We start from the raw sequence: 23,538 nt of genomic DNA on the forward strand, positions 1-23,538 counted from the left end.
GTTTCGCAGGTTCGTGCAGAGCGTAACCGAGCACGTGACGAGGTTCGTCAGCTGAGACAGCGGCTGGACACTCTCACCAAAGAGTTGACCAGTGTTCGGCGGGAGAGGCAGGAACTGGCCTCTGAGAATGAAGCGTTACGGCAGCAGACACTGCATCTCCGTGGCGACCACACGGCTCCTCCCCCAACCGCCACCTCGCCTTCTTGCTCCCCTGCACACCCCTGTGGTGCTTCCTCCTCCTCATCTCCATCCATTCCTCCCTCCTCCCCTGCTTCCTCGTCCTCTCAGGTTCACGATGACAGCAAGCTGGACAGGATGGGGGAGGCCCCCCCAGGGTATCCAGAGCCAGAACCAGTAAGGGACGTGGACTTGGACAGAGATAAGCTTGGTCAGCAACAGGTGAGTCTGCAATGTACATTTAGATAAGAATTTATCATTTAATTTGATCAACTAGTATCAGTGTGAGGATTTTTTTTTGTCCGCACAGACCACAGAAACATAAGTAAATTAAATGATATGCAGCAGACTGATTGTAATGGCATGGAAGATGTATTTACCTTATATATTGTTGGTTGTGTTTAAGGTGCCCTGTGGGACTAACTTTAGAATGGGCTGTCTTTAAATGTGAATCCTAATGAGTTTGGACATCCCCTGACCTTTCCTCTTACTCTACAACAATGTTTGTTTTTTCAGAAAAATACCTACAACCATTGGATCGATTACAATTCAAATACACACTCCTGTCACTCTCTGGGTAGATCTCTTGCCATTGAGAATATCCAGACATGCTAAACTAAGATGGTGAACATGCTAAATATCAGCAAATTCACAATGTCACCATGTTAACATGCTGACCTTAGCATTTAAGCATGCAGGTCCCAAGAGCTGCTATTGGCTGTAGACTTCAAGCTTTGTTAAGATTGATAATTTGAGTAATTCACCATGCAGCCTGGTGACATGTGAAGTGCATTTCTTCAGACAATTACAAAAACTAAATTAAAAAAGATTAAAATTGAGATCCTGTTTCAGTATCAATGAGCTCATGTCCTCTGCTGTTACATGGACAGTAGTAATGACTGCGGTGTTGGTACAGCTTTTCAGAAAACATTGTTGCGGACGGGTGTGAAAAGGTAACAAAGCAGCTCTTAGACTATGTTATAAAAAACTTTATAATAGGTTTTGCAGTGCTGAAGATGCCTGATTGGTTGGGTACTGCAGCGATTTATTTCAGATGGTCAGCCTCTGCCAAATTCCAATCATTAAAAAAATATATATCATACGCATTGTTAATAGTGCTCTTTTCTCAGCAGCACAAATTGAGTCTCCACCCTGGTATTTGTTGTTATAGTGCTGCTCTATTTATATATGGAGTCATCATTGTTGTATAGTCTCTTGCACTGCCGCTGCCTGGTGGACTGGGGTAAAACGGCTTGTTGTAGACATTAGTAGTTCACACATCAGCAGGCTAAACTCCCCATGGTGGGTAGTTAGGTGGTTACATGATGTTGATAATAAAAAACCTTAAGCCGTGCATCACTAATGGGGAGCGTGACCTGAGTCTCAGTGAATGAAGGCCAGCCATGTTGCTGTGTCTTCCCATGTGAGGTCACTCATGAAGAATATGTATGAGTTGGGGGCTGTCCTATTTAAGAGACAATATGGCTACCCATGTACACACACACACACACACACACACACACACACACACACACACACACATACACACACTCATCATGCTGGATCCCTATCCCTGAGGCCTCAGTGATACTGCAGTACTTCTTGTCTGTCAGCCTGCTATGTGCAGGCCATCCTAAACCTAAAGCAGATATGGTTCTTCACAAACAATGACCTGCTGCTTTGCTAAGCTATATTGATTCGGACATACAAGATCATGAGGAGAATTCACTCTTGTATGGGTTGTTAGCAGTTTGCGAAATACCCAGTGGCAATTGGGGGGTTCCACCTACCTAGTGCTTCAGTGTTATCCTGAAGTACCCCTCCCCCAAAAATAAATCAATGAATAAATAAATAGACTAAAATAATAACATTCAACATTTTTATTTTGATTATTTTGACACTCTCCACATGAATGCACAAAGGCTTGTGTGGTGAAAAACTCGGATTATAGCCTTTACACTATCCGGGTGGCTCCGCTGGTCAACAAGAGACTCTGCTCCTCTTTTCTAATCACTCACACGTAAAAATGATCTATATAAAAACCTGCTGAATTCATATTTATGTTTCTGGATAAACAGGGCATTGCTTTTTCTGCGACAATTAAGTTAAAACACAGCATGTGTAATACAGCATGGTACAAGGATACCAATCTGCGTCTGCCCGACAGGCCGCTGCTGCAAAATATGCTTGGATGCGAGAGCTTGTGTGGTGTGTGCGCGCGAACGTGAAAGCGGTTTATAATCAGGCCATTGGGACTGAGTTGCTCAAAAAGTGTCTGCAGGTGTTCTGTTTTGGAAGTACTGGCTACCAGTATATCATCCAGATAAACAAACCAAAAAGGCAGGTCCCTCAGCATGATATCCATCAGTTGCTGGAAAGTCTGTGCTGCATTTTTAAGGCCGAATGGCATACAAAGGAATTTGAACAGGCCACATTGTGTGATAACCGCTTTCTTGGGCAAGTCCAGTGGGTGCACAGGCCCCTTGTGACAGCCACGAACTAGGTCCACCTTGGAAAATATGACTTTACCAGCCAGACAGTCAGAAAAGTCCTGGATGTGCAGGACTGAATAGCGATTAGGGTTCGTTGAATCGTTGAGCCGTCAGTAATCCCCACACGGGCGCCACTCACCACCTTGCTTTGCCACCATATGCAGCAGTGAAGCCCATGGGCTGCTTGAACAAGGAATGATGCCAAGGCGCTCCATGCTCTCAAACTCAGCTTTGGCAAAGCCTAGCTTAGCTGGTTCGAGGTCCGAGCTCCAAGCATGAACCAGTGGGCCGGCAGTAGAAATATGATGTTCCACCCCATGTTTGGTGGTGTTGGATGAGAAAGTGGGCTTTGTTAAACTCGTCCACGGCTGGAAGAATGCTGGACAGTCCCATGATGCCTGACATGCATAGGAACAAAAAATCACAGCGTCAATCATGCAGCAGCCCTTGATATCCACAAACGACCTATGAGCACACAGGAAATCAACACCCAAGGTAACAAAGTCACAGCTAAAACGTTGGTCCCTAAAACGCAGCTCCACGTACTGTATTCCATAGGTGCTGTGTCGCACAGAAAGCATTGCCCGGAGATGGTGTCCTGAATAAAAAGCTACTGAGCGCTGGGCCACACCGCTCCCGTCCCGCTGAAACTGCATGGGGACCGACACTTCGTAGCCTTTGGACCAAATCTTGCATGGTAAAAACACGGGTGGGAGTTTTGCTGCTGTTTAAACGCCACAGGCTGGTCCCATGCAGCAGTGCAGCTTTGTTCCCCCGCTAGGACAAACTTATCGGCCTCCTCAGCCAACGCACGGCAATCTTTGATGATAGTGTTGGCCAAAGCAGCCAGTACCTGAGTTGGCAGCTGCTGCAGAAACAGCTCCATAAACAGAAAGTCTGGCTTGTGGCTTCCCAGGAGAGACAGCATCTTACCCATTAACTCAGAAGGCTTGCAGTTGCTGAGGTCATTCAGAAAAATTATCTGTAGACTCGCTCAGAGTCAGAAAGTCCAAAAGCCTTCAACAGGTGAGCCTTTAACTCACTATATTTATCATGCTCACCTCTCTGCCTGCTGTTGAGCTACTGAGGGCTGCGACGACATAATAATACTTTATGTATTATTCTATATGTATCTTTATGTGTATTTATCTCTCAGCGCAAACTGCGCCTCTGTCTGAGCAAACCAGGCCGAAGCTTGCGTTTCCCAAAACCCCAGGAGCTTGAGTAAGATTGTGTTCGTCGCCATGTCCGTCTCTCGAAAGGTCCAGAGTAAAACCAAGGTCACCACAGTAGGGGTAGATGACATTTATCAGCAACCGAACTTCCTGGTGTCATCAAAACAACCTCTTCTAACACCTCCCGGTGCCCCTGTTACCATGGTAACCCTGCATCTCCTTACAGGAGCGGGTAACATAACATAACAGTGCAAACCACATCAAACAGGCTTTGGTAAATTCCGTCCATCAGGTGTGTCCACCACATATATATATATATTTAATGAGCTTTGGTACAATTACCCATGGTCATACCAATAGTAGGACTTGTTCCTATGATGATACTGCTTTACCCTCCTGTGTTTTTCAGTTACTCTGGATGACACTGAGCTCTCAATGTGTTTGTTAGCACTAGTTGGACCCTTTGTTCTTTGGCTGTTGCATATTGTCTCTCACACACAGAAATACACTACATTCATGTGTACATGAGCTCTGACCTCATAATGAAGGTGTCTGTGTAAAAATGGCAGAGAATAAAGATTCCCATCATTGCCTGTCAGACTTGACCTTCAGCTACCTCGGGCAGTGTTACCATGGTAACACATGCACAAACATACAATGCACTGGCTGAGTTATACACATTTAGGCTGTGGTGCTCGAAATGAACCATGATTATATGTGTTAGTGGCAGCAGAGGTGGTCTTAGAGCAGAAGCTGACTGTTGCTCACACACAGCACAGCCTCGTTTCCTGTCTCCCTCAATTGTTCTTGTTCCCACACACACTGAGTACTTCCACATGTGGCATATTGTGATTTGTTACCAGCATCTGTTACACACTGGGTCCCTCTGTTGGGGGTTACCTGTAACGACAGCAGAAGCATTACATGTCGGATATTAGCTTGGCAAACCTAACTTTATGTCAGTAATGCAAATGAAAAAACATGTTGTAATAAAGGTTGTCAAATGCTTTTCATTGGTCATATATATGTCCTAAACGTTTTCTTCTAAGAAACTGAAAAAACAACAACTTTGTAGACTGACCTCAGTATATTACTCAAACACACCATGATCTTTCTCTGGCTGTCCACTGACCCATGACCTTTGACCACTTCCAGCTTGATGTCTGTGTGGTTTTGGTGTGGTGTTCACAGACAGCTGATATTGGGTCATTGCTGTTTAATTGAACTTATTGGTACTGGAATATCTCAAGTTCACCACACAACAAATCCTAATGACTTTGATGATCCTCTGACATTTCCCCCTGTGCCACCAGCCCATCAAAAATATATAGGGAGGACTTTATCCCTGCTAATGTTTTGTAAGAAGCTATAAAGGTGTGTTAGATAAGAATGGTAAATGTTTCCTAAAGGATGATGATGAACAGCAGTGAGCCTCATGCAGCACAACATGATATAATATTCATATGCACAATGACTTTCTTTAAGTTTACTTCATACACCCAAAAATGCTTTGAAAGCTTTTATGAAACTTGGGAATGGTAATACAAATAAGGGATCAGTTATACCAGCTTTTAAAACAGAATTAATGAAGGATAACCAGTTTATAAGCTAATATATCACTGTTTCCCTTTATTCTCTGTTTGGCTTAAAGGATGATTTGGGTTTATTAAAACCTTGGTTCTCTGTCTTATCATTCATTTCGATGTCTCACCATGGGATACGTATTCACAAAAACCTTGTGTATTCACAAAAGCACTTGTAACAATTCGCCAGCCCTGAGTGGCTGGCAGTCATGACGTCTGCTTCAGGGTCCTGCACCTTAAATGCGCCTGACGCAGCGGCACATGTCATTCACACACACCTTCTCACTTCACGAACAAGCTAGTCTGATCCGCATCGATGCTAACTAGCTACTGTCCATAGACCGGAGCAGACCACCTCCATAGGTACAGTTTTATTAAAACTAGCTAGCGCATTAACCTCCTAGCAAGCTAACTGCATCGGGAGCCTGTGGTCAACACACTGCCTGCCACCGGAGCTAGCTAACAGAGTTATCATTCCAGATAATTCGCCTCTCTTTAGCACACCAAGCTAAATGGACCAAGTTGCCAAGCTTCCCTCCACTGTCCACTGACAGCCAAAGCATCATCCCCTAGGTCTCTCTATGACTGTAAGTGGAGAGTGTTTGAGGATTGGTGTGCCTAGTCACAGGAAATCCCTATAGCTCCGCCCTATAGCTCTGCAGAATAGCAGCGGTTACACATGCTGTGCCCTGTCCATGCTTTACACATGTATGTGGAGAGAAAAGGAGTTTTAGGAAAGGGGATACTTTTTTTGTGTCCTGGGCTAAGCCCCACTGGGGCAAACATAACATGAACATACAAAGACTTTATCACTGGATAGTGGACACCATTGCGTTGGCCTACTCCAGCTCGGGCCTCCAGTTCCTGACTGGTTTACGGGCACATTCTAGTAGATGTCTCGCGACCTCTTGGGCCCTGTTAAAACTGCAGCTAGCTGGTCTTCGTCCCCTCACATCTGCGAGGTTCATCGGGTTGGATGTCACTTTCCCTGGCCTGACCCACGCTGTCCTGAGTGTGGGCTCATCTGTGGATCTGCCTCATCCACTCACTTCTACATGAAGGGGGGCTGGGAGCTTGTCTGGCAATACGGGAGTCTCCATATCCCATAGTGAGACATCGATACTAATGCTAAGAAAGAGAACTTTAGGTTACTGTCGTAACCCCGGTTCTCTAAGAAGCATGAGTGAGATGTCTCACCAGGCCGCCCTCCTTGCTGCTGTGGTGAAGCGAGAAGAGGTGGGCTTGTTTTGAATGACGTGTGGCGCTGCATCAGGCGTATGTAAGGTGCGGGACCCTGACACAGACGTCACGACTGCCAGCCACTCAGGGCTGGCGAATTGGTACTAGTGCGTATCCCATAGTGAGACATCTCACTCATGCTACTCAGAGAGCCGGGGTTACGACAGTAACCTAAAGTTATGGTGACTCCCCATTCCCAAAACTTCACACGGAACTCCAAACTCTCACAGATGACTGTCAGCAGTGTGTGACTGGAATGTGTGATAGAGAAATTCTTAAAGTTAGAAGCATATTAATGTGTATGAGAATGGGTGAATGTGCCCTGTAATGTAAATTTGATTATTCATTAAGACTGGAAAATAAAGCAGTATTTAATACGGCGCAGTGTATAGTATGCACCTCATATCAGCAAACTAGTATTTTCATCCCATTTTTCTTCTCTGTCTTTGTCTCTGTCAGGATTTGGAGCTGCTAGATTCTGTTCTGCGTTCCAGGACCCCAGGCACTGACAGTCAGGAGGCCTGGGACAGTCGTGGTGGTGGTGGTGGCAGCGGCGGTGTTAATGCCGCCAGCTCACGTTTATCCTGCGGTATGAGCCGGCAGGAGCGCAGCAGGCAGCTGTGGGAGGACATGAGCACAGTGGAGGAAGACTCCAGCAAACTCAACGCACTTCAGCTTCGCCTGGATGAGTCCCAGAAAGTCCTGCTGAAAGAAAGAGAGTAAGAGAGAACTCTGAGTAACTATATGAAATAAGAAATAATTGAATAATTGGATATTTGGATAATTAAAATATCTCCACTACTTGATTAGAATTTTATGTAACATGACACTGAGAGAGGCTAATTTTTGTAATGATTAGTTTTACTTTGAGTGATATTTTACTCATCAAGGTCATGGTTACTCTTTGTAGGGAGTAAGGAATTAATATTTCATATTTCTTTCCCACTGATAGCTGACACTCAGTGGAGTACATAGGCAAAAAGGTCTTTATTAACCCTGACTACACGCCTGAGGTAATGTGGCAGCGACGTGAATTCAGTGAGATCTTGAGCGCTCTCCGGGAGCTCAAGGTAGAGCACAGATAAAACACAAGGGCCAGTTCAACCTTTTCAATACACCAGGGGAAGCAATGTCATTTCTGAAAACTGATTTTAAAAAGGCATCCTAAAAACTTTGATGCCACTCTTTGTTATTGAAATGACTTATTTTGACTTTCGAGAGACTGTCAATTTGTTTAACAATTTTCTCCAATCACCCATGTTTGGCACTCAAGTTGAGCTGAGCTAGCCTGGTTTATTGCTTGTCTGCGAGCTACTCACCGGATATGTGTAAGTGCTCCCGGGCTGAGAGGAATATCTGTGCTCCGTTTGGGGATTCTCCCTGGATGGGTAGGGAATATGTTTGTGGATTTGTTTGAGACAAAGAGGTTTTTTTGGGGGGGGGTTATGCCTCAGTGTCAGCAACAGCCAGTGGCCAGAGGCATTTTCTGTCCGTTCGTCCCATTCTCCTGAATGCAATATGTCAAGAATGCCTTGAGGAAATGTTTGCAAATTTAGTACAAATATTCACTTAGACTCAAGGATTAACTGATTACATTGCGTTGGTCAAAGGTCAAGGTCACAGTGGCTTCAAAAACATGTTTTTGGCCTCTTGAATTTGAGATCTCAAGACTGCTTGGGGGAATTGTCACTAGGACTCGAAGATAGTGATTACGTAACAGTGGTCAAAGGTCAAAGTGACCTTATATGAATCTGGAAAAAAAAGTATGTAGAAATATGTACATGGAAACTGCTTGGCAGAGGCATTCAATCGCAGTGCTGTAATTCTAGTTATCTGTTGTGTTTTCACACTTTATCTTTTAGTATTTCACAAACGTTGATTATTTGTGGACAATATTAACACTGATGATAACAAAGTTTATAAAAAAATGTACAAAATGAAAAATGGGAATTTCCCCTCGCAGACATCTGCTGACACAGTTAAACCACACAGACACTATAGCAGTCTGACTGAGATACTAATGTGTTTTGTCTTCCCCAGAGACAAACTTGCCCTGAGTAAGAGCATTGAGAGGCTGGAGGCTGAACTCAGTCAGTGGAAACTTAAATATGAGGAGCTCAGCAAGAACAAGCAGGAGGCCCTCAAACAGGTAAGCCATCTCCGTCGTCAGGCTGCCACCCTGCCTGCTACAATGGATGTCTGTGGATTACTGAAAATACACAGAAGACATTCACTCACTCTTGTTGCATATAGTCTAGTTTTTACTTTCTGTCTTGGCAGAGGGTCACCGACTGTAGATGGTGGTTCCACAAACAAATGAGTTGGTTGATTTTTATCAAACCAAGCAACTTATTCAAGGTTCTGTGCTTTTGTTACCACTAACTGAAGGATTCATATTTTAGTTTCTTGCATTGAAATTTGTCAAATGCTTATGGCCAGGATACTGCAAACCTAATGACGTCCAGATTAGCCTAATATAAAAATACATGCCATAACAGGTGATGTTTCTGCTGGTGATGGATCAGTACACCTTGGTCCACTGTAATGTACATTATGCAGAAAGCCAAAATACTCTGTACTCTGTCGAGCAGTTTGCCACCAGTGGTGTCAAGGCACTTTCACCTGACCTTAACAACAGAAACAGTTTGCTCCAACATGGTGCATTTGATGCTCATTAACTAAACGTTATGACGCAGAAAGTTAAATCATGACATCAACCACCTGGAGAAAACAGTACATTTTAGGGAAACTATCTGAGAATACCTTCATGGTGAAAATCAACTCCAGCCAGTCATCTTTGTGTGCCCCTTGTGCAAGAAGCATGCTGCACTATATTGCAGCACAAAGACGTTATGTGCTCCACTGGACATCGCAACATTTAGCAGGTACGTTAATACATTTAGGATTATTACATGATAATTTGATTTGCACAGTTAAACAGAATAATGTCAACATAATTACGATGTGTTATTTATTATTTATTCAAAATTGCTTGAAACTATGGAATGGAATATACAATTCATTAGTGGAAAACTTTTTTTATTGTCTTAGAATCTTAGATTCTGTGTAGATTGGGCATTTCTTTATGCCTAATATAAAACAAACATTTCTTCTTATTAACAAATATGAACCAAACCTAAAACTTTAGTTTTATCTGGCAGTAGGGGTGAATAAAGGTGCATCTTATCTTAGGCTGATGGCAGATCTTTCACTCAAAAGTAAATTTTTATTCTAGAGTTATCAGAAAATCAAATCTTCTATGAAGGATGTGGACTTCCCAAAAGAAAGATGATACAAATTGTCTCAGTCATCCTGGAATCCAGACCAATCTTATGAACCAGTTCAGGATCAGATTCATTGCAATCAGCTACAGCATTTTCGTGTTTCATGTTTTCAGCTTGTTTCAGTTGTTAGTTAATTCCCAGCTGACTGTGGTCTTAGGTGGCAGTGTACAGTATGTTGGCAACGTTATGATGTGGCTTGTTATCCCAAAATGTATGAGGGACCCATCTGCTGGATTTGTATTTATGTGGATCAAGACATGAATTAATTGACTGGTATTTGTTTTATAACCCTATATTCATGTCTTTGTTTGTATCATACCAGCTCTTACTAAATAACCATTTTCAGTTAAACAGGAAGCAGTTTGTCATGGTCAGAGTGCCCTAAACAAATATACAACAGCCAGGAGTTTTTATTTAGTATATCCTCGATGACTGCAGTCAGAGCAGCTTTGAGTGAAATGAAATATACTTCAACTTCCATCAAAGTACTGTTAGGAAGCCAGTAAGGGACTTTTTTGCAACTCCTACTTTCTGGATGAGGCTCCTACACAGATGGGTTACTATCTTGCAGACTTGCGAGAATCATTCTAACATGTGAGGAGTGGCTAGTGACGCCATATACATCAGTCATAAGACTGTGTACTCTCCAACAACCCCCCACTAACAAGAAGCTGGTGACCAACAGAGTGACTGTTCAGTTCAGCCCAGACAGGAATTACATGTTAATGATTGCCAGGAGTGAAAGCTTTACGGTAACATAAGAAGCAGACCAGAGTTAGGTTGGAATAGGATACAGACAAGTAGGAAAAACCAAACCAAGTAAGATGGTACGTCAGATTGTTACCTCACACTGGTGTGCAAAATAAACAATCATGTGTGTGCGGAACCAAATGTGCCGTTTTCTGAAAAGAAAAAAGAAAAAAAAAAGTTCACCTCATTAGTCGAGGGATGTCAATAGAAAATATCCAAGCTAAAGATAATTTTAGTAAGCCACTGTCCAGACGCGTTCACAACAGTAATATATATCGGCACATACATTTTATACAGTGGGATAGTATAGTACATTCTGCGATATTGTAGTAAAATATTGTTTTGACAATGCCCGCTTTCTTTTACTGTTACTGAGGTTCTGCTTATCTTTGGTGTCTACAACCAAGGAAGAATTCATAGACTGTAGGGTTGCTCGTGGTCTAAGGCCATAAATGTGGATAATGTTATGGCAGAGGTAATCCACTTGAGGGCAGTCCAGTCCTGCAGAGAGGAGAGAGGTAGGCTGGTGGTACAACAAACACAAAATGACAGATTCAGTCTGATAAAACCAACAAAGGCAAAGAAAGGAATGGGGGGGTTCAGAGGATTTTAGAGATGTGTGGACAGCGATGATAGGTGTTTTGAAGATAAGCAGCATAGAGGAGATAAAGATGAAAGCAGGATAGGGTGAAATGCCAAAGGTGCAGAGGAGGCAGACGCGGAGATGCAGTGATCAGAAGGAGGGATGAAAAGTGATGGGAGAGGAGATTGGCTCAAACTTATCTACACTCAGATATTCAAGATCACAGCAGATGTTTTGTTCTAGAAGTGACCAGACGTCTCTTCTTACTGATCAAATGATAAAACTGTCAAGCAATTACAAAGTTTTGTTTGCTGTCATGCATCCCAATTTAATACTATTATAATATTTCAGAGATTATATTTACTGTAGAGTTGAAAAGAGAGAAATCTGAGAAATATGTACCAGTCACACTGGAACCTCTGGTAAAAACAGATAAATTAGAAGGTAGGAGAATTTCAAATGGTTTAATGTAGCGGTATTTCAGTCTTGAAGTGTTAACAAACCAAGGCAAGATACAACACACAGTCCTTTGATGTTTTGTCTTTCCTCCTCTTCTTAACACCATCTAGTTGAATCTGCTGAAGGAAATACACCAGGATGAACTTGGCCGCATATCTGAAGACCTGGAGGACGAGCTGGGCGCTAGGACCAGTATGGACAAGAAACTAGCTGACCTACGAGCTGAGGTGAGGAGACAGGAGAGCAGAGTGGCAACATAAGAAAGAATGTGGTGGGCGGGCAGGTACAGGCAAAATATCAGCCACTCACAAATGAAACCACAGCTGTTTTCCTACATTAGCATCGTCGTCTTTTACTTAATTTAGTGCCATTTAGTGCCATTCATTTGTCAAATCACTTGACATAATTTCAATCATCTGGTTTATTTACTCTTATTTGAAGAAACTATATTGCAATCTCCTGCTTTACATTAAATATATATTTTGTACACTCATTTTTAATTGCTTAGGTTGTCATCTAATGGTTATTTTATGATCCATCCTCTTCCTGTGCAGTGAAGCTCTATTGTAAAATCACACCACAGCTGGGTATACAAGTAAAACAGACGTCTAGTTTTTAGTGGTTGCACCTGAACAGTGTATATTACCTGGATGTCACCTGAGTTCTATAAATCTATGTTCTTTTTGATCACAAGTAAATAATACAATACACATACACTTTCTTTGCGGAAAGCAAACACAAATGTAGATTTACAGAGAAAGAAGTCAAATGTTTGTGAGTGTTATTTCCTCTGGGTGTTTCATAATGGTCTGGCCTCCTCTGCTTTGATATTAAAATGTATTTCTTGTGGAAGACCCAGAGGAAATTAAGACAGGAATTGTTTTGTTAGTATCCCAAGGAGCTTTACAGATTAGCTGCAGTTATTTCAACAAATGAATGGAGCAGGACAGCAATGAACTGAACTGCTGCTGTGACAGTACAAGGGCATTGTCAGGGCACAACAACTGTAAATATATACAGGTAAATATGGTCTTAGTCTTTTACATGATAACTAATGTAGATCCATGAATATTCCACTATTGTCCACATCAAAGACTAGTAGATGCAGTCCTCTCTTCAGTCAGGACGTCTGTGGATGGAGTAAAGATGAGACCGATTGAAAAGCAGAAAAACACAACGCTACATCACGGATGGCTACCATCTTATTCTATTCTTCCTCTTCTTCCCTAACCCTGCTTGTTGTTGTTTTTTTATGCCCGCGCAAATTAGAGGAGGATGTTACATGAACATGGACAGAGTGATCAGATCTCAGTCCGATCTAAAAACTTATCTCAGTTCGGACAGTGGGGACTCATATTAACACCAGTGGTAAATGTAATCTTGATACAATCAGGGTGTGATGTTGGATGTTGGGCATACACACAATGACATTAGACTTAGTGTCATTTCAAACATTCACACCAGGAGTTGCTCTGTATAGCTACACTGCTGAAGTAGTTATCACTGAGCAGCTCCACTGGAGATGATGTTTGAGGTAACACAACCCCCCTGTAACATTTAGTCTACCACCAGAAAACATTTCATCAAGTCAGCCTCTTCCTCTCACTGTCTTTAGATGGAGAGGCTGCAGGTGGAGAACGCTGCAGAGTGGGGGCGCAGGGAGTGTTTGGAAACCGCGAAACTGGCCTTGGAGAGGGACAACAAGAAGCTGCGGGCTCAAGCTGAAGACCTAGAGGAGCAACTGGCCAAGAAACGCCGACAGGCCGCTTCCGCACTCGACACAGACCTGAAGGCCATCCAGAGCGAGCTGTTCGAAAGAAACAAGGTGGGCAGGACTTCTTTTACACATCCGTGTGCTTTCACCATGCTAAGAAACCTTTTCCAGGCAGCTGCCCTCTGGTCATGTTTCCTTCAATCCAGTTTTACCAACTATTAATAGAAAATGTCATTGTATTACAACTTTAGTCTTATTCTGGTATTTTTGTACGTCATTTCTATTTCAACAACATTGTCTACAGTAACAAGGACTGTAAACACAACTGGGTAATTCTTTAGATTCCATGCAGCAACAAAACAGAAATGGACTTCAGTTTGTACAATCATTTTATTACCGCACCGGTACATACATGCTGATGAAATCTCTTTTGTGCACCGACCCTGTGTGTGTGTGTGTGTGTGTGTGTGTGTGTGTGTGTGTGTGTGTGTGTGTGTGTGTGTGTGTGTGTGTGTGTGTGTGTGTGTGTGTGTGTGTGTGTGTGTGTGTTTGAGAAAATACAGAGAGAGATTGATTGTATTATGAGAGTAATGTTGAAACCATGGTATTGATCCGGACAGAGAATGAGAAACAAGACAAGCGATTAAGACACTGGATGCACACTTGGTTGATTGATAGTAGAATCATCTTCATCCACAGCCACGGATTTGGCCATCGCTGCTTCTGAACAGATTAATGCTCGCTGTCACACTGCGATACACGGTCAGTGTAAATCAGTGTGAAACCAGCATCCCGTTTCCTCAATATAGCTCTTTCTGTGTATCTGTCTGTCTGCACATCTCACTGACAATTACAGTAGGACCATTTGTTTTTGCAATTTATTTTTCTTTTATTCTCCATTTTTACTGATCCAAAAGCCAAGACTGAATAACGTTGAATAATTTCACCCAGAAGTTTCCCTTTGGATATTGTGTTTGTGGCAGTGGTTATTATCATGTTTTAAACACAGATCATGTAAATGAGACAATGGGTGGAGCAAGTGAAACGTGAGTGAAGTCTAGTGTTTGCTTTTACAAGACAGGAGCAATTTGGATTGAATTGATGGTTTACAGCAGGCAAAGAAATTCACAAAAACTAAATTGGAAAAAACTATGAAATTGGAAATAAAGTAATAGAATTTATAAAAATTATAATATTCATAATTCATATATATCTTAGAACAATGCAATACCTAGAATATCAAATGTAAGTAGATGTCTTGTTATGACACCTATAGTCACCAGGTGGGGTTGGTTATCCAATATGCAGAATATGTTGATTGTAGTCATATTTCATGCTGCGTGTGCGTGTGCGTGTGCGCGTGCGTGCATGTGTGTGTGTGTGTGTGTGTAGGAGATGATCTCTTGTTTCTTTAAATGGCCCTATTACCCACAGCCAGGGTGGGTGGCACAGTCATGCACTTGCAACTATAATGTGTGTAAGTGTTTGTCAATGTAAATGGCCCCATTACCACCTGCCCCATGGGGTTATTTATGAAGCACTCAGGTTTATTTAATGCTACAATTAGCAGTACACACACACACACTAGAATGAATCAAAGAGAGAGGGGCAGTGATTACTCTATACATTATGTTGAGAGAAAAGTGCTCTGAGTTCATGATTAAATATATCTGAGAAAAATATTGATATTCCAACAGTCTCATTTTCCCCCTTTCATCATGTCTTCGCATTTACTGCATTGGGTTACCGGCCTGCTGGAGATGAAAAAAATGACAGAAAAATAACTTTCAATGTTTACATAATTAGAATAGAGCTCATACTTTGACCATTGAAAGTGCAGTGCCGGAAGAGAAGGGGCAGGACCAGATCATGGGCAGATGAACTAGAATTTTGTTAATTGCCAACTTGTTTTTTTTTATCTATCTTATTTCATGTCTTTGATTTAATTGTAAAACACTTTGAGCTGAATCTTGTGTACGAAATAAAGATCTCATACCTCATTTGAATTCACTAGATCCAGATTTTATTTCAATCTGCACCAAATCACACACACTCTCACAATCACTAACACATAGGTCCATAGGTTTACACTGACACATTGCTCACAGATCATTCATGTTTAATAGAGTCAGGGACTCCCAGCTTCGCCCCCATATCGTCTTCTTCTCCTCCCTGCTCGCTCCCCTCCTGTCTCTTCCTTCTCAATCTTCCCTCTTCATTACAGTGTTTCAAGTGATGAAACTGCAGAGAATACAGAGGTTTCTGGCGTACAGTAGAAAGCTGCTCTATTTATCACACCTTCTGTCTGACAGATTACAAACCAGACAAAGGAGTCAGGACTTTGATCCAAAAGAAAAAGGTGGCAGGCTGACAGGCAGATAGACAGACAAACATACAGACAGACAGGCAGGCAGGCAGTCAAACGACTAGGCAGACAGACAAGCAGGCAGACACACAGACAGACGGACTGACAGGCAGAGAGACTGACAGACAGACAGACAGACAGACAGACAGACAGACGGACTGACAGGCAGAGAGACTGACAGACAGACAGACAAAGACAGGCAGACACATAGACTGACAGTCAAGCAGACAGACAGACAGACGGACTGACAGGCAGAGAGACTGACAGACAGACAGACAGACTATCTGACTATCTGACTAGCAGGTAGACATAAGCCATCTTCAGATATGACCTGCGGGTAAGACCTGGAGAATTGGCTACAGAGTTTACCTGCAGTCTAACTTTCACACATGCACAACACAGCCAGAGGTTCTCTGCACAGACGTGTTCACAACAGCAACAAATTCTCCTCATTATTAAGGCTAGGTGTGGGGCAGCCGGGTGCAGCAGACAGAGGCAGGAAGTCACGTATGTACTCTGCTGTGTAGATCACATGAGTTTCTTGAAAACACACAGATACCGACGTCAGCGAGGGTATTTTAAACCATTTTCATGTTTCATGAAGATGTTAAATCCAAGAGAATCCACCAGTGGATGTTAGGGACACGTGAGTTGTGCACCTTAGCGCCATCAAGAGTTTTGGGCTTGTAATCAATGATACAGGCTGAACTTGAGGGTACGCTGAGGCTAAAGGTAAATCTGACTGGCTACTGGCTTGTATAGCAGCACTATGGAAGCCATGTGGTCGCTCAGTAGATCAGACATCATTACCTCTATGCCTTTTTAAACTAAATACTTTCCCATTTTTAACATAGGACAAGATGGAGATTACATAATGTACGTTCTGCTGCACTAATTAATGCCTACCGCCAGTTGATGTAATCAGATGTTAGTGACCACCAGCGGATGTTAGGGACATGTGCCTTAGGGTAGCTGGAGTTGAGATTAGGGGCCATGATGGATCTTCGCTCAGCCACTGCTGTAGGTTTTAAGGTGAGGGAAGGACGTCATATGTTGCTATAGAGGAAGCTAATCCTGCTTGCTTCCATTTCCCACAGGTCCTTCCAGCTGATCTTTCTTTTCTCTATGCTTTCCCATTTCATCCACTGCCCCCGTCTGGCTTGAGTGACAGCCTTCTCACATCTTGCTTCCTCTTCCTGACGCCGGATTTCCAGGACTGCCTATTTTCGCTGCTCTGAAGGAGTTGCTTTGTTCCACAGGGGTTTAATCTGACCTAGGCCCAAACCTCCTCTTCTCTGTTGAACGTGGCCCACAATGTCATCGTGCTCAAGTGCTTCTTTTGCTTGAGTTGCATCTTTTGGTGTCCATTTCTGTCCTGTTGTCAAAGATGGTCCAACAGCCCGTATACATTTGCCTCAGGACTCTGAGAGGGTCATCTCCAGCCATCTCAAGAGACTTGGGATAGGCAGCTCGAGAATGCCATGTCCATACAGGCTGATGTTGCTCAGACATCTTGGGACCCCTAACCACTTTCTCACATAGGATGTGGTCTGATCTCTTACCTTTGCTTATTGAGATGCTTCTTGATTTTGATGGATTGATCCTCATTCTGGCCCATGTGGTGTTGTGTTCAAGTTTCCCTAGCAACCGTCTGGTGCATGGTGCTGTTGTGGTCAGGGTTGTCATGTCAGCCATGTAGGCCCTGATTGGTGTTAATCGGACCCCTGACTTTTGTTGCTCACCACCTACTACCCATTTTGAAGCTCTAATAATCACCTCCATTGCCATAGTGAACGCTAGTGGGGAGATGTAAATGTGGATGTAAGTGCAGCCAGCCATGATGCCCACTTCGAGACGCTGCCATATGGTGGTAAAATCAGGTGTTTTGAAGCAGAATTGCAGAATTGCCAAAAATTATCTTAAAAGAAAAGGTGGTTGATATCCCAGATATGTGCAACAGTCCCAAATGTGTTTTAATTCATAGCTGAAAATATGTCCAACAAATCCACTATTTCCTCCTGATAGACATTTGTCAAAAAGTACAGCCGTAGAACCAATGAGCTTGAATTTGAGAGATAGACAGGGTACGTAAGTCCGAAAAAACGGAGAAACAGACAAACGTATTGTTAGATTTTCTTTTGTCACAGAATTTCCTGACAATAAAACAAACACAGAATAACACCAAACTTTTCCTGCATAGCACATCTTTCTGCCTTTACTACTGAACCGTCATAACCGACATATAATGTCAGACAGGCTGGAGATCTGAATTTCTTCCTGGATTCCCTGTCTCCTTCTCATATGAAGGCTGCATTTTGTAAATTTCTTTGTTCTCATGCTTCACCTCTATCATCCCGTGAAATCCCCCCCCCATTTGCTGTTATTATCATGGAATTATGTGATGTGGGGGGGTTATTCGTAAAGCAAAAATAATACATTATCTATTACATAACAAAGATGAGAAAATAAAGATATAAATAGATAAGTACGGGGATACGCCATTTACCTACATGGGTTTGGCTTTTATTGTTCCTGTAGATATGCCGCTATTGGTGTATAAATTCAGAAGAGCTTCTTGGAAGCTGCTCTGTCTGGGGAGCCATTAAGTGTGAGGTAGCTGAGAGGGAGGCTGAATCTATGCCATCAAAGTACTGTACATGAAAGTGCAGTGAGTGACAATGGTGCATTATTGATAATGCCATTAGCTCCAAGTGCAGCCTTTCTAGAGTTATTCCAAGGCAAACCTGTGGAAAAGAGCTTTTTGTTGTTTTAAAGATGACCAGCAACACAATTACCTGAAATGACAGATGTGACTAAAACCTTGTTCAAATAGTTTGGAACACAACCAAATGTTTCCATTAAGACATGTCCATCCAGAGACCATTAGTCACTTTTTAGTGTTATTTTACTTTTAGTGCTTCCTTCCTTATTGACAGCCTTATCATTTCCTCTGGATACATGAAGCATTTCTCATAGCTTTTCATCCAGGCTGAACCATTAGAAAACACACACACATACACACATATCTATGTGTGTGTATGTGTGTGTGTGTGTGTGTGTGTGTATATATATGAACAATGTGTCAATCAGCCCAGGGGCTTCTACAAAAAAATCCTCTCACATAACCTGAGACAATGATTGGCCTTCCATTGTAAATTACCTTGTAACTGTGTTTTGAAAGGTACTGTATAAACAAAGTTTATTAATATCATTATTTTTATTGTTATTGTTATTATGAAAGATGTATCACAACAATTGGCATGCAATCACTTCATCTGAATATATCAGAGAGGAAATTAGCCTAAGTCAATCCCCAGATTTCACTTTCTCAAAGGTGTGTCTGTCAACTGATACCAACAGGCAACAACAAATGCTAATGAGGCACTACAAATTGTTAGATATGTTGTATATATATATCTCAGTCATCATTGTTGGTGTGACTACAGCCGTCTTTTTTTTGGGGGGGGGTAAGACAGAAACAGAAAAAAATCTATGACTTCATAATGTTGTCAACACCCTAAACGTTCTAATTTGACCTGTAAAACATGGACTTTGTGGCAATATAAAAAGTTTTGTGTGAGCCTTATCAGTGTCGGGCTCTATTTGACAAATTACAGTTGGTATCATTTGACATGTATTTGTATCCGTGGAAAAGTTCCATGTGTGGTAGATGATGTAAATAAAATATTAATACTAACTACATAACTGATGGATGAACTGATTAATCAACTGATATTAATCAGCACTAATAGGATGTGAATATGGAGCTTATATAAGCCTGCGTCTCTCCTCTCTGTCTGTCTGCTTTGTCCTCAGGAGCTGGCCGACCTTCGCCACATTCATGCTAAGCTGAAGAAGCAGTTCCAAGAGAAGACGGCGGAGCTCGTCCATGCCAACCGGAGAGTCGAGAGTCATGAGACAGAAGTCAAAAAGCTACGTCTGAGGGTGGAGGAGCTTAAGAAAGAGTTAGGACAAGCTGAGGATGAGGTAGGAACATGTGCTTGTGTCTGTTCAAAATGTATAACTGTCAGACCTTCAGGCTGTTGTTCTGTCCTTGTGTTCCTTGTGTTTGGCTGCTCCCCTAATGCAAAACCTCGCTCCTCATTTAACCAACTGTTATATAACATAATTCTACTCCCATGGTAGTTACATAGATAATAGAAAACACCCTAAAATTGTTTGATTGCTTTGTAGAGCTGAATATCACTGTTGCTTACTGTGTAGAGTTTCCTGTGTGCAACATGCATCAACACTTTGAAAGAAATACAAATGTGTGTGTGTGTGTGTGTGTGTGTGTGTGTGTGTGTGTGTGTGTGTCTCTCTCTCTGTGTGTGCGTGTGCATGTGCGTGCGTGTGTGCGCGTGTGTGTGTGTGTGTGTGTGTGTGTGTGTGTGTGTGTGTGTGTGTGTGTGTGTGTGTGTGTGTGTGTGTGTGTGTGTGTGTGTGTGTGTGTGTGTGTGTGTGTGTGTGTGTGTGTGTGTGTATGCTCGTCTGTGTGTGTTTGTGTGCAGTTGGATGAGTCTCATAACCAGACCAGGAAGCTGCAGAGGTCTCTGGATGAGCAGGTGGAGCAGACTGAGAACCTGCAGGTACAATTGGAACACTTACAGTCAAGGTAAGACACACACACACACTCTCAAATACACTTTAATTATGATTTAAGTTACGTGAGGACATTTTGGCTGACTTGGTTTTAGGGTTAGGGTTTGGAATTAGGTTTAGGGTTAGGGTAAGGGGTTAGGGAATGTATTATGTCAATGTCCCCACAACTATAGAGAGACGTGTGTGTGTGTGTGTGTGTGTGTGTGTGTGTGTGTGTGTGTGTGTGTGTGTGTGTGTGTGTGTGTGTGTGTGTGTGTGTGTGTGTGTGTGTGTGTGTGTGTGTGTGTGTGTGTGTGTGTGTGTGTGTGTGTGTGTGTGTGTGTGTGTGTGTGTGTTAGTAATGTGATGTGATGTGAAGCTGACAGCCTGCTTGTAGCAGACAGGCTTGCTGTGAGCCTCAGTACTTACTTGTCCTACTATTTAGAGATTAGCTTCTTCTGCTCTGTATGTGTGTGTATCGCTTGTCACTCACTTTAGCTCTAACACTCTATCAGCTTTGCACAGTCCTCAGCTCGTTGCTCTCTGCCCCTCCCTTTGCTTTCTCTCCATACTCTCCACGTTGCTGCTCCCGACAGCCAATTGCTGAGCACCCACTTGCAGGTCACCATAGTAACAGGGAGCCCTGTTGTTGCTTGGCTATGTGGAGGAGTGACAGGCGTGTCGGCATAGTAACAGCTTCAGAGACTGACACAAATCTGTGTGTGTTGTTGTAAAGGTTGTAGCTTAAGCTTTATAGTTCTCTGAAAGAGCTTGTGTGTGTGTGCTTGTGTGCATGCGTGTGTTTGTGAGGACATTTAGTGGTAAAGAATAGAATTAGGTTTAGGTTAGAGGTAGTATAGTTTCAAGCATTTTATTGTGGTGGTTAAGGCTGTGTGTCCTGACAAAGATATAAGAAGATATAAAAATGTTGTCTTTGTCTGTGTGTATGTGCGATCTAGGTATTACTCATTATTCAAGTTGTGGGAATCTAAATTAGTGGGAACGTGTCTTACTTATGGGAACACAAAGTGTGTCCCCATAAGGCAAATCATTACATTTTAAGGTAAAGACGTGTGGACTTGGCAACAGTTAGGGTAGGGTCTGGCTTGGTGAATTCTTTAGCCTAAAGGAACTGTGATGCTAAATTACTGGAGTAGTGGAAGAAGATGGTGCAACATTTGTTCAAAGCCTTTTCACATTTTAGACTTTGCAGCAACCTGTTCCGTTGCAGACCAACACTGTCAAGACGGTATAATACAGGTCAACACTGCATACTCACATGTCAAAGTTCACCAACGTAACATGTTTATTTTGTGCCTACTAGAGAATCCTGTCAGTATATTCAAGTGACCAGCACCTACTAATTCCACAAACATGATCGTATGTCTGTCTGTATGTGGAATGCATATCTTGCAAACCATTCACCCATGTGGTTTCACACTTGGCATGTGTATTGTAAATTGCAGTGCTGTGTTTGGTGTGATTTGGACACAAGATAGGTTCAATCTTAATAAAAAGTGAACAAGCAGGCAACCAGTGCTCTGTAGCAGTCAGTGGGGGCGGGGCAGTGTTCCTTCAGCCTGTGGACCGATTTGAACATCTTCTTCTATGTCCTCCGATACACTACAGCAGTGCTCAGCAACTGTGTCAAACCTCGGGTCAAAATCACTGACATTCTCAGGTTGAATGTTGCAGGTCCCGATCTCAAGCATGGCAGCAACATTCATAGGATCTCTAACTACATTGCAATTTCTTTTCAAAGTAAAAGCACACTGTTCATTTTGTTGTAGCAATGCTTAATATAGAGCTGAATTACAGAGCTTTTATTTTGAAAGGTTGTGCACTTGGGTCTGAAGATTGTTTGATTGCTTAACAGACCCCTGATTAAGTCGACATGCAATGCAAACTACACATGTAAACTGTAATAAAGCAAATTCAGTTTTATTTTATGAAAAACATTGACTTTGCAATCTTTATTACAGATAAGCCAGGTAAGATGAACACTAAGTTTTCTAACTTCCCTCTGCACCAATAGCAGTATATAAAAAGCTCTGCACACAATGTCCAGCACATTAAAAATAAAATGTGACATTATATTGTGGAACTGTTTGAGGACGACTAATGACAAGAAATACTTTAATACTGAAGGAGACTCCAGAGCATATCAGAGAAGCTGTCATTTTTAAAAACATATTTTAATACATAATTATTAATCAAAATATGGAATGGGGAGATAAAACAGATCATTAAGAGCATTTCATCTGTCTATTAACATAATAATCATAATAATGTTTTAAAATGCTTGGATACACTCAGAACAGAACCTAACACGTAAGACACATCAGCAACTGCTTGTGTTTCCATCTGTGGTGTAGGAAACATGATCTGGTGCATCGTGGCTGCACTGTTGCAGGGGGTTTTCGATAAAGCCATTAATTCTCCTCATCGCTCATTGAAAAAGTAACCACAACACAGTTGGATGGCAGCATCTCTGTCTCTCCATTCTCCCTCTGGACTCACTCTCTTCCTGCGCAGTAGAAAAGCTTTTAGGAAGTGAGCTTGTTTTGTGGGCTAAATGTTTTGATGGTTAATATAGTTGTTGGCTCTGACCTTGACTGCTGATTTCTAAGGATAGAAAAGGTGAAAAGATCAAAAGGAGCAGTGTTTGGGGAAATGTTGCATTGGAGGAAAGCCAAAGACCCAGGTTGGTAATGTGGATATGGTTTGCAGAGTTGTCATGGTAATGGCTCAGTAGTGACTTAGAACTTGGTGTTAAGTGATAACATCACATCGATCCTGGTCCTCTGCCACTATCCACAATCAGCTGCCAACACGATCATGATCCACCAATACGATCACGATCACAATCTCTGATCACAGACGTCATGTCATTTACTGACATGTTTCCACGGTTACCAGGATTTACCATGATTTCCATCTACAGTACTTTGAGTTAATCAGGAGCAGTTCACCATCAGCAGGGGGATCTAACTACTTCAGCCTTTTAGTTGATGAACTCATTTATCTGATACTGTGATGATCTGTTTGATTCTGGCAACAAACAAACCACCAGAGTCCACTTAGTTTGATATTGTTCATGTGAGCTGGTGTGAGATCTGGTCTGATCAGCTGCGCC

General features: G+C 42.3%; 1 protein-coding gene across 2 annotated transcripts in view; it reads left to right on the top strand.

Annotated features, from left to right (window-relative positions):
• Positions 1-23,538, top strand: part of ccdc102a (coiled-coil domain containing 102A) — a 53,751-nt gene that overhangs the window by 25,324 nt on the left and 4,889 nt on the right. For both annotated transcript variants that reach the window (XM_034581537.1, XM_034581538.1), the window contains exons 3-9: positions 10-399; positions 7,126-7,385; positions 8,707-8,815; positions 11,853-11,969; positions 13,358-13,567; positions 19,638-19,808; positions 20,333-20,436. In XM_034581537.1, coding sequence (XP_034437428.1) covers positions 10-399; positions 7,126-7,385; positions 8,707-8,815; positions 11,853-11,969; positions 13,358-13,567; positions 19,638-19,808; positions 20,333-20,436 — 1,361 coding nt within the window. The remainder of the gene's footprint in view (positions 1-9; positions 400-7,125; positions 7,386-8,706; positions 8,816-11,852; positions 11,970-13,357; positions 13,568-19,637; positions 19,809-20,332; positions 20,437-23,538) is intronic.

The sequence above is a fragment of the Hippoglossus hippoglossus genome, chromosome 3 (genome assembly GCF_009819705.1).
Source record: "Hippoglossus hippoglossus isolate fHipHip1 chromosome 3, fHipHip1.pri, whole genome shotgun sequence".
Classification (NCBI taxonomy): Eukaryota; Metazoa; Chordata; class Actinopteri; order Pleuronectiformes; family Pleuronectidae; genus Hippoglossus; species Hippoglossus hippoglossus.